Raw genomic sequence first — 12,591 nt, forward strand, 5'->3', positions numbered from 1 at the left:
AAGCCCCCCCCCCCCACACCAAGAAGCCTGGAATGGGACCTGTGTGTTCCACTTTGGAATAGGCAGCTCACAGATCTACGCCATACACGTGTACGTCCCTTACTTGCTTACAGACGAAACCTACTATTGTCACCGAAAACAACAGAGCGCAATTCTATTCTCCAGCCAACTCTTTTGCACGCCTGGCGGTGCCATGGTGTCAGCAGTAACCAGGCCACAGGCGCACACGGTCTTAATCCTGCTGCATGCAAACGTTTCCCAGTGCTCCCGGATGACACAGCAGGTGGAACATGCGCTCGTATTTTGTTCCTGGACGATGTTCGCTCGGCCACTGGATGATGTTCGATCGGACACAGCCACTCACACAGTGCGCCGATCTACACGTGCGTCTGTACTATACGGACGTCGAGAACTTTCTCTACAGGTGTGGGAATCTTCCACAGACCACTGCTGAAACCAGCGACATACTACCGGTACATTGTGCCCAACATGCGCAGCAATTCGTCGACACATCCATCCAGCTTCCCGCAGGCCCACAGTGCGGTCCCCTCCACGTGCCTGAAGCTGTTTAACAAGAGTAAGAATACGTCGGTGGTCGTGGTTGTACCTTAAATTGAATGTAGTAAACACTGTTCATTTCTAAATTCTGCCCAGTTACTACATGTAGAGTCAAAACGGAGGGTGCACAGACAGGCCTCACTGGAAACTCTTAAAACTATTAAATATCTGGAATATGCTGACGGAGCGATTTGCACTCGAACGACCACATGAAACTAGTGGGGGGAAAGGCAGATGCTAGACATATCCAGTGGTCGAATTATCAGCTTGCAAAAACCTTTTTCGGCCGATACTTCAATATTGTTTCGCAGTCTGTGACCCTTACCCGGTTGGACTGATGTGGCAAATGGAGAATATCCAAAGAAGAGCAGTACGCTTTTTCACAGGTGTATTTAGTAATCACGAAAACCTCGCGGAGATGCTCACCCAGCTCTGTGGCAAACACTACAAGAGAGGCGTGCATCGCAGTGATGTTTACTTTGAACAGCTGATAGCGTAGGTCCCTAGAAGAGCCAAACAATATCTTTCTATCTTCTACAGCTATCTCGCGGAAATCCTGTGAAGATAAAATTAGAGAGATTTGAGCTCACATGAGGCTTAACTAGCAATCGTTCTTCCCGCGCAGCATTCGCAACTGGAACTGGTAAAGCGGAAGTGACAGTGGTACACTAACTAGGATCCACCCCCTCATAAGACGGTTTGTGGAGTAGAGATACCTCGACCCCAGTCCGGCTACTCGTTCACGGATCAGGGTGGTTCTCCAAATCTTACAATGACTCGTGAAGGTCGTAGCATGACGCATAGGGGCGAAATGGGGTGCTGAATGCTATTACGCTAGTGTATCTAATGCCGTTACTCGTGAGAGTAATAACTAGTTCACTAGTAAATCATGTGTAACTGAGATCTAGAAATGGCTCAAATGGCTCTGAGCATTATTGGACATAACATCTGTGGTCATCAGTCCCCTAGAACTTAGAACTACTTAAACCTAACTAACCTAAGGACATCACACAACACCCAGTCAACACGAGGCAGAGAGAATCCCTGACCTCGCCGGGAATCGAACCCGGGCGCGGGAAGCGAGAACGCTACCGCACGACCACGAGCGGCGGACGAGATCTAGAAATAAGTACATATTTGCAGAGGAGTAAACAATCTCTTTTTACTAAGGGTTGCCAATCAGAAGTATAAAAAATGTTTTGTGAAGTCACAGGGCAGATGTATTGCAGTTTTATGGAGACATAGGAGAGATGTGCTGCTGAAGATTCATAAAGAGCATGTACGTCACAGGAAAAGTATAACTATAAGGGAAGATCAAAACGTTTTCGTTTGAGGGCGTTGCTGCAGAGTTTATGCTACGCAGCACGACTCCGAAGCGGGTATAGAAGCAGCTATATGTAGGCAACGGTCTAGAGTGGCATTCGTCTCTTTCTGACTTGCGCGCGGTAAATGCGGAAACGTGAATTATGGCGACATTATCACCAGATGCGTCCAAACAAGACCAGCGTGCTGTTATTCTTCCGTTGGTTGCCGAATGACAAATACCGGTGGGCATCCACTGGAGAATGATGAATGTATAGGGGGCAGCATGTCTATAGAAAACCGCCGAGCGGAATGGAGCGCCAAGGGGTGTTGCTACTTCATGATAACGTATGTGCCCATATCGCAAATGTCGAAACGCAGAAATTACGCCAACACATGTGGTGGACTCACCAGTATCCGCCCTATAGTCCTTATCTTCTTTCTGCGACTGTAGCGCCTTCGGTCTCTTAAAAAAAGGCCTTGAACGGTCGACGATTTATTTCTGACGAGGGTGCTCTGCAGGCAGTTACGGACTTCTTGATGCAGCAGGACACGGTGTTTTACCACACGGGCATCTTTAACCTGTTGCATCAGTGGAATGATTTCCTCAATGCTCAAGGCGATTTTGCCTGATTGGAGTACCGATTCTGGACTGTACGACCTTCGAACGCAAACTTTCAGATCGCCCTTTATAATAAACTCTACTGAGACAGAATGTTACTGACAAACAGTGGCAAAAATGCGTGACACAATGCGGATTTACACTCGCACACAGTGTTTTTACGAATGTAATCGACCAACGAAGTGATCCCAACAACAGAGTAGCAAGTGTTGTAAGCGGATGTTGTCCAGATTGAAATGGGAGGGGGAAAGAAGATCAATACTCTCATGAAATGTTACCCCATTATAACTTCATTTAGAATCAATTACATTTGTTATGAATCTTGAAGTTTTCAGTTTGTACTCGTACATTAGCTGTGTTCAAAACAATAGCTGGGTAAATAAACATTTTTTCGAGCAGTAATTAAATTGTATTGTTGATGTAGGCTGGTATTGTAGTTCGGTTAGAACGCGTACTGTGGCAACTACTACAGAATTCGAATATGGCGCCGAAAAATGCAACCTGTATTCCGAAGTACAAAGGCAGGAATATTTTTTAACGTCCCTCTGGCATCATCCAGAGTAGTTGGTACCGGAACTCCAATACAACTTATTGTTAGAAATATACTGGAGAGGAGGGATGTGGGGGGACTGTACGTGATCTTGTTGGAGGAACCATCCCAGCATTCGTATGATGTGAATGACGGGAGCCACGGAAAAGTTACTGTAGATCGACGGTTCTTGTTAAGCAAACATTGTCAAGCGATAAATTGATAGAGGCGAGTTTTTGCAGCTTTATTAGCCTAACATTTAATGTGAGAGACACAGAGTTTCTAATACCAGGTAAAAAAGAAAAAAAAGAGGTTATGCAGAATTTTATTCTGGTTTTATAAAACGTGACTTACAAAATTGTCGATGCTTCTTTTCTACCATTGAAAACATGTACTTGTTGGATGAAAGCACAATGAATTGATATTTTCCATAAGTTCAATGTTTTTTTATATAAGAGGAATGTAAGACTTTTTTTCTTAAGATTACATTATTTTTTCTTGTGGAAGGAAGATGAATTCCATTATCACAGTCAAAGGCTGAAGCCCACTTTTATACCAGTGACTTTTCTGATACGTAGTGGGAGGTCAGACGTGTTTTAGATCAAGAGTACTGAAACATGTTTCGCTATTTAAAATAAAAAAGTAAAAGTTTTTTGTGGCAATTTAAGCGACATAAAAATATTAAATTCACTGACCACGTGAAAGTGTTTCTCTGATATGAATAAAAACCTTCCTTCACGTTTTTTCTCATGCTGAACGATCCGAGAGCAATCCACCAGAGCAAAAGTCTGCTTTTGGATGACGACACTGGGGACTATAACAGCAGCAGTGACAACATTCTTTCTTGCTCCCTTGGCATGAAGATGTCAGCATCGTGTCAGCAGTACGTATTGAGTGATCTCAATGAACGGTTATAGAAAGTTCGAAGTTCTTGTACTGATGATGTTGATGATGTTTGCTATTTGGGATGCTCAGCTGCGCGGTCATCAGTACGCGTACAAAGTCCCAATTTTCACAGTCCAATTTTTACACAATCCAATCTAGCCACTGTCACGAAAGATGATGATGATGATGATGATGACGAAATTATGAGGACGACACAGACACCCAGTCTCCAGAGAAAATCCCCAACAAGTCGGGGAATGGATCACGGAAGCCCATGATCCAGAGGTACCAACGCTAGGCACTAGACCGCGAGCTGCGAACAAAGTTCTTGTACTGGTGGAGGGTGTCGAATCTTCTACTCCAAGACACCGATGCAAGTCAAAGCGAAGTCCATTGTGCATTGTGTGTTGGCTTCTAGGATTGCACCGTCTCCTTCCCGGATGACCCTCGCCGGTGCCCTTGTTGACGGGCTGTGGAGTTACCAGCGCAGCCACCGGGTGCTGTCACCTGTAGTTGCAGTCGCAGGTGTCCCTCATGTTGCCGCGCACCCAGTCCAGGTATCGGGACACCCGTGTGTACACGCCCGGGTAGCCAGGCCGTCCACAGCCCACGCCCCACGATACCACGCCTGCAACACAGTCACACTCACAGCAAACAGTTTCACTTCACACACAGTCATGTTACATGGATCATGTTCTCAATGTCTTACTAATTATCAAGTAATTTAGGATATTCAGGGTGTCCCAGATGTTGCGACTAACCTCTGGTGGAGGTGGGGCACATCTTAAGGATTGAGAATTGCATAGTAACCCATGGCCACACCTGAGTGGCCGTGCGGCTCTAGGCGCTACAGTCTGGAACCGAGCGACCGCTACGGTCTCAGATTCGAATCCTGCCTCGGGCATGGATGTGTGTGATGCCCTTAGGTTACTTAGGTTTAATTAGTTTTAAGTTCTAGGCGACTGATGACCTCAGAAGTTAAGTCGCATAGTGCTCAGAGCCATTTGAACCATTTTTGGACACATGGCCACAAATGTCAAGGGTAAGTGGCAACAGAGGTTGAAGATCGGAAAGGAAAGAACAGAGTGATTCACTTGAAATATTTATTCGATATAATGAGTACTCAGGGTGTACATGTATGACATGCATACAGCTCTAACGTTACAACAGGTGCTCGAAGTTTGCCCCATCAGACGCCATGAATGCCTGACACCGACGAATCATGACTGCTGGACGCGCTAGAACACATCGACAGTTCTCTCATTGAAGTTGCTGCGCAGACGATTCTTGCGACGAGATACATTTCAGACTCCGCAGGATCGCGATACAGGAGGGATTTCAGGGCTCTGCACATAAAAAAATTCAAGGTTCGATAAATCCGGTGAGCTTATGGACCAGGGGAGCATTCCACAACGCCCAATCCTCCAATGCGGGAGTGACCTGTTCCAATACCTTGAAACAGACAGGCCAAAATAAGCAGGCGCTCTATCATGTTGGAGCCACGTGCTGCGCCTCAGATTTGCTGGAACATCTTCAAATTGTCGAGAAGAATCTGCTTCAGAAAGGTCTAATAAATCGCGGTGGTCAATTGGGATAGTAAAAAGGACGGTCCATCTAAGTAGTTGTCGACCAAACCCGACCGCTCAACTGTGAAGCGATGTTGTACTGCTCGGTTCCGCACACCACGGTGTTTTTCTGGTGGTCACAAATGCTCGTTCTGATGATTGATTACATCGGTCAGTTTGTTGCAGAAACCACTGTGCGAAACGCACACCTGCAGGATGGTCATCACGATGTAGAAACTAAACCCTCTGGAGATGAAAGGCGTGCAGGGATTTGATATTCAAAACGCGCTGCACACTGCTGCGAGACATTTGAAGTCCGAGGTAATGGCACGTATGTTGGTTTTTGGACTGGGCTCCACGGCATCCAACACACTTTCTTCCCTAAGGACCGAACTCACCGATCGTGGTCTGCTTTCACTGCCACTTCCCAGTGACCCATAATCACACAAGTTTCGATGCAGACATACAAACAGAACGTGGTGCAGTTGATGTCTGCCTGCGAAATGGTGTCGATTAGTACGTCAAACGACTCTCCCATTGGATTCGGCTATTGCATACAAAAGTGCATATATGCAAGCTCACCGTCCGTATACCGTTACATGCCCCTTGTATGCTGGACAGCGCTCTAATGAGGAAATCCTCACGTTCTCGTCCAGTAGTCTGGCGTACAGCACCCCTAGAAGCGTACGACGACATTCGCGGCCATAGGTCAGTTCTCAATCCTTTTGATGTGCACTGCTTCACATAGTAGTTTGTCGCAACATTTCTGGGACACCCTGTATATCGCCTTTTTCGAACGTAATAAAGTAATAAAATTCTTAGAGCACGTGCGTTCTGTTTTATGTTAAAGCATATGCAGTGGTCATTTTAGCAACGTGGTTTTTCTTACGAAACTCTTTGGCGATATCGTAAACTGTTCTCATGTTTTAAATTACTATTATCAAACAGTTTTCATGAAACTAACTGTAGCAAAACCTGTCATTAGGCGTAATTTGTTTTCTTCCCGAAGATATTAAAAAATCCCCGAAACACAACTTACCAACCCAGTTCGACAAATAAGATGTTCTGCCAAACGTATTTTCACAGTTTCCACGATAACTGAATCCTAGAACGACCTCGTTATGGAAGAGTAAGCCATAGAATGCCCTGCGATGATACGACGCTCAGCTATAGCTGACTTCTTGGGCTGCGAAAGGTGAGTGTGGTGATCATGTTCGAAGAACCTTTCATGCACTCTCCCTGTCGCTTTGCCCCATTGCCATGGTTTTCAGTAGACTCCAGCTTTCCGCAAATCCGGATAATCCTTTATGAGAGTCTTTTACAAAAATGTTTACTAGCAGAGGCCAGAGGGCAGAGGGGACTCCTAATGGCAACACTGTCAATTTGTTCAAAATGTTCAGCAGTAAAGAAGATTCAGTGACATGAAATGGTAGCAGTACAAATTGACTTATAGGTGGAAACATCAGTGACAAGAAAGCTTGGGTCAGGGATGGTCAGACAGCATATTGGTCAATGCAGCTGTTCGCAATAAGCAGAGAATCAGGGCTCAAGCCGCTGTCTGACACAAATGTTCAATAATCACTACAAGTTTCTTTCAATACGAGCATGAGTGCTTCAGATTACTGAAAAGGGAATCCGTATAAAATTGGAGATGCTGTAGTATACCACCCTCGGTACACTCTCATCATCTTTAATGACTACTAGATGTTCGCTAAGAAGTGTGCCATGTTCCTGTATTATGGTTCAGTTGAATCTGCTTGCCACAAAGATAGGAAAAGAGTATTCCTGCAGGAAGAAACAATATCTGTTTGTCTGTAACCGATGCTGATGCCGGATCCCAGACTGACTGCTTGGCTGATGTAAGGGACGATAGCTTGAGACAGAGGTTGCTGCAGTGAAACTGATAGCACACAATGAAAAATAAATAAAATTAAGACAAAGTGCAACTATGAAACGTGCCTTCCCAAAACAAATCTCGCAAATGTCTTGTTATAGAATCACATTTTCAGTAATTTTACGTTCTCCTCTTCAAACATCCCCTCTCGCCATATTTCGCAAGGTTAAGTATCTGTACGCGCAAAGAAAATGTAATTGCTGTTTGTATAAACCCTGCAACGCATCTAAGCAACAATGTAATGTTTCTACTTGGGTTACCAAACGTTAAATATATACATTTCGCACCCGATAAGGAACTGCAGTTGTCTTGCCTCTATCAGCTACGGTAGATATTTACCCTCTCAAAATATGCTTTGTCACTTACCAACTATTTCATGACGATCGTCAGTTCTGGTCACTAGCAGCGGACCTCCACTGTCTCCCTGTCAACAGAAATAAACATGTTCAGTGCACATTTCACAATTATTTTACCACACGTTGAAATTGGAGAGCAACGTAAAATGTAATCTGTTATCAAAGAATAAGACACCATTCCACTCATAACTGTATGTGAGACCTGATTTTGAGAATTCAGGAAGGTGTGAAGCTCCTCGAGCTACAATTATGTCGTGCGTGGTTTGAAAGGGTCTCTGAATATGTTCTTTGCAATACATGTCTACGAAGTTTCTGTGCGAGTCCACTAGCGATCAACAGAAGTTTTTGGAGAACCGTGCCAAACAACATGCCAGCCAGCCACCCGAGTTTCGAACGTGTACTCTCAGCTTCAGAGACAACCCGTGATAACGCGCAGGCCTGTGAGGCAGTTCTTGAAGTTATCCACATTTTTCTTTATAAGGGACCGCACAATGGCGTGCTGGAAGGAAAGCATGAGGAGAAGTATAGACACAAAGTAATATGACGTACCGGTCGCTATTCAGGTAGTCCTCAATACGTAGATGTCGAGATGAAGTTCTGTACCCTTACAGTATGCCAAACCATCTCACTTGCGTTTCATTTTTATTAATATAAATAGTTCAAAACAGTAGAAGAGAATGAAATTCCATAGCTTTCAAAATTAATTAACTGCTTAATGCACAATGATGAAACTTAACTTAAAACTGATGAAGCACTTTGCTGCACTAAAGCTGGAATGATTTGCAATGTGAGGGGGCAGTTTGAGAGAGAACAAATTGAGTGGTTTTGGTAGTGTAAGGTGCTGGGTGTGCATGGGGCAGCACAGCTTGCATTTGGGAATGGATGTGGTATGTGGGGCGGTGTGGGGGATATGTGGTTGGGGAACATGGAATCTGGGATCGGTATAACTATGATGGACGACAGGTTGGGACATGAGGAACAAGGAGGAGATGAGGACAGGAACAGAAGAGGGAGGACATTTGGGGTGTAGATCTGGTCAGAATGGTAAATACCAGGACAGATTCCATTGTCACAGTGTGTCTGTTAAAATTGCATAGGGAGAGGGTAAGGAAATGTGTAGATGTAGGTTTGGTAGGATATACTACTATAGGCGTGACTGTATTCGAATTAAAAGGGAAGCAATGGGGTTTTGGAGTGGAGTATGCGGGATGTACAGCTTAACAGAGGTGTTCAGTGTGTGTGTGAAGGGAAGAGGAAAGTGGTGAGTTGGTAAAAGATTTGTACAGATATGAGTAAACGTGTACGGAAAACAAGCGGAGTGCTTGGCGCTCAAGGATTTGAAGAGAGAAGTCTGGTGGAGACGATATACAGGCTACAGAGGCATACCACGAATAGGGCAGATCAAGGATTGTAAGAATGGGGTATGGGCGAGGGATGTAGTGTTAATGTTCGGAATTTTGATCAGTTGTGCGCTCTTCGTTGCACAGTTAGTAAGTTGGGTTTCCATGTTAGTTTACAGTCGTGGATTAGACAGAGTACTTTGTCATGTGTGGCGATCATATTTGATTAGGAAGATGTCATGGAATCCGAAATTGGATGTGGTTCGACCTGTGGTTATTAGCAGGGTTTTGGACAGGTTTATCTTAAGCAGCCACTGGCTGCATCAAGAGGAGAGATGAGTGAGGTGGAGCTGAAGGGACCGTTAGAATTGCCGGTTGAGAGGACAGACCTCTAGGAAAGCGCTGTTTCGGCATACTAGAGGATTCATATAGGAGGAAATGCGTTGAACATGTGAGTAATGTAAGTGACGTAGAAATGGAAAAAGATTTAGTTCAGTGTACCGCTCACGAACGCAGGCTTCAGTCAGCATCTGACAAGAGTGGCGTAACTGTAGAAAAAGTTCAAACGGAACTTGTTCGAACATAATACTTTCAGAGATCAATCTCTCTACACAGTCCATCTCCTCCTCCTCTCCCTCCCCCCCCCCCCCCTCTTACGGTAACGCTGCACCAATTATACAATATAAAGTATAGTAACTAACGTTCCTTTCAACGTTTCCCCTCCGCTTAACGGTTATTCATTAAATGAAAGTTGCACAACACTGACTTTTCCACTCATTGAAGAGACGGCTGATTCTGTATGTGCGATATTTCTCTGCAGTCACAATCAGTTGTTGATTTACAATGCTGAACTTATAGCCAGAGTTTGGATTTATTCGACAATTCTGAGTGTTGAAATTTTCACATACCTTAGTTTACAAATGAGTATTGTGTTACTGTGAAAGATTCTTAACCATGGAGACGATCTCCTGTACAAGATAAAAGGAGCGTACTAAAAGTAAGCAGTGCGACAGGTTTCCCCAATCTCTTCTATGCATGTTCGTGTCTCCTGTCTTTGAGGGTAAGAATAATAATATTGTACTTTATACATCCACGTTAGAAATAAAGAAAGTATTATAAATTTATCTTGATGGTGGCCAACTTGTGGGGGCCTTGAGGTCGTTCAAATGGTTCAAATGGCTCTGAGCACTATGGGACTCAACTGCTGTGGTCATTAGTCTCCTAGAACTTAGAACCACTTAAACCTCACTAACCTAAGGACATCACACACATCCATGCCCGAGGCAGGATTCGAACCTGCGACCGTAGCAGTCGCACGGTTCCGAACTGCGCGCCTAGAACCGCGAGACCACCGCGGCCGGCGAGGTCGTCCGTTGGAAGTCCAGTAGAGCGTCGAAGCAAAGGAAATCACTGAATTTTATGAACTGAAAATTTAGTGAATCGTCATTATCATTAAATTTTGACCAAATTTATTAATTACATAAAATTTATTACCTATCATAGAGCTATACACTCTACCAGAAAAATGTATCCAAACAGTTTATTTCTAGAATAATAGAGTGTGCAGTATTTGGGCCTACAGACTGACCACAGCCTTAACTGGAAAAACTACACGTACAAATAAAGCATTTTAGTCCAGTTACAACTGCATATTTCCCTCCAGTAACGAGTTACATAATCATTTTGGGATAACGCGTTCAGAGTGCAGAATAGCGTTCTATGACATGTAACAGCAATGTATAACAGATACTACCAGCAATCATGATATTATGACAACTTTTCTCTGCGTCATGGCTGAGAAATATTAACATTAATTATGTACGAGAGGTCTAAAGGAATGGTAGAAGCAGGTGTGGAGAAAAATCACTTTGGATTCAAGACAAACGTAGGAACGTATAAAACAACACGTACTCTGCATTGAATTTTATAAATTATTTTGAATAAAACAAAACGACATTTATCAAATTTATTGATTCAGGAAAAGGTTTTGGCAATGTTGATTGAAAGGCATTCTTTAAATTTCTAAAGTTACCAGGGATACGATGATGGGTGTCAAAAGCTACGAGAAAACTATATATAAACCCGTTTGGTGCTGCAAGAGTCGGACACTAAAGGGCGGCAGTAATTGAGAAGAAAATTAAGCATGATTGTAATCTATCGCAAATGTTATTCACTGTGTATATATATCAAGCAGTAAAGGAAACAAAGGAAAAGATTAAGGTTCATGGAGAATAAAACTTGAGCAAAAACAGTTCATTCTGAAGTACAACTGGAAGTCTGAGAACGTAAGTGAAGTGCAAAGGCAAATCAGAATGATGTTTCAACGAGATGCACCAACACGACTGACAAATACTGGTCTGCATCATAAGTTTGACGACGGAGGAACTGTCCAGGATGCGAACAACAACAGTTCAGGAAGACCACGATCATCCACAAGAGAAAGAGGAGTCATCGAGAAGTTCCAGCAATCTCCTAGAAAGTCTGTACGACAGGTGGCTCGTGACATTGAAGATCCAAAACGAGCGTGTTCAATGGAAAAGTTTTATTCCTAGATTACGCTGTGACTGAGGATGATCACTGTAATATAAGGGCCTACTTTGACAAATATCTACCAGACAGATAGATTGAACGAAGGTGCTTTTCCGAGTACCCTCTGCACTCACCAGATTTGACCCCCACTGATTTTTTCTATAGGTGCATGTGAAGTACAATGTTGGACTCATTTGGTCAGTGTTATCAGCTATGTCTGGGCCACAGTGGCCAACAATTTGAACATTTTCGATAAATGGATGGTTTATACATTTGTTCGCATTATTTTTGATGTTGAAACTTTCCCGTATCTTAATAAATATTAGTGTTACAATCATAAAAAGAGTGTTCTTTTTGGGAAACGCTGAGTTACATAGAAGGGAAATGTGGATGATAAACAGTAGAAGCAAGAGGTCAAAACAGAAGCTTATGATATGTGATACTATAGAGCAGTGCTGAAAATTAGATGGGTAGATCAGATAACTAAGGGAGAAACGAAATTTTGGCAGAACTTTTCCTTAAAGTTGATACACCACATCCTAAGTCATCAATGATGAGTTAATTTGGGAACTGGGGGAAGTATGAAGGACAAAATTTGTAGAGGCAGGAAAGAGCTTGATCAGAGATGTAGGTTGCAGTACTTATGCAGGGACAGAGAGACTTGATGAGTTGCTCCGAACATGCCCTTCAGAGCGAAGACCACGACAAGAACGATATTTCTTTCTTTCTTTCGCTTGTGCCTTTTTCCCGCAATGACGCAGGGTCGGCATGGTTAATCGGAATTGGCAAGGTTAATTTAAGGGGTGTCCGGATGCCCTTCCTGCCGCCACTCCGTACCCCTCACGATGGAATTAGTGTACCCCAACTGTCCGTGTCTAGTGTAATCCATGGAAGAGTGCAGATGTGTTCAGATGCCTGCGAGCCGTGTAACTGAGGCGGAACGTGGGGACCAGCCCGGTGTTCACCTAGTGGGGTGTGGAAAACCGCCTAAAAACCACATCCAGGCTGGCT

General features: G+C 43.8%; 1 protein-coding gene across 1 annotated transcript in view; it reads right to left on the bottom strand.

Moving 5' to 3' along the window:
• Positions 1 to 3,320: 3,320 nt before the first annotated feature.
• The window catches only part of LOC126267984 (trypsin-1-like), a 98,790-nt gene continuing 89,519 nt past the window's right edge, over positions 3,321 to 12,591 (bottom strand). The window contains exons 6-7 of the mRNA XM_049973331.1: positions 7,722 to 7,779; positions 3,321 to 4,524 (exon numbers count right to left, since the gene is read on the bottom strand). Of these exons, the coding sequence (XP_049829288.1) occupies positions 4,400 to 4,524; positions 7,722 to 7,779 (183 nt within the window). The 3' untranslated portion in view covers positions 3,321 to 4,399. The remainder of the gene's footprint in view (positions 4,525 to 7,721; positions 7,780 to 12,591) is intronic.

This window comes from Schistocerca gregaria, chromosome 4, assembly GCF_023897955.1.
Source record: "Schistocerca gregaria isolate iqSchGreg1 chromosome 4, iqSchGreg1.2, whole genome shotgun sequence".
NCBI lineage: Eukaryota > Metazoa > Arthropoda > Insecta > Orthoptera > Acrididae > Schistocerca > Schistocerca gregaria.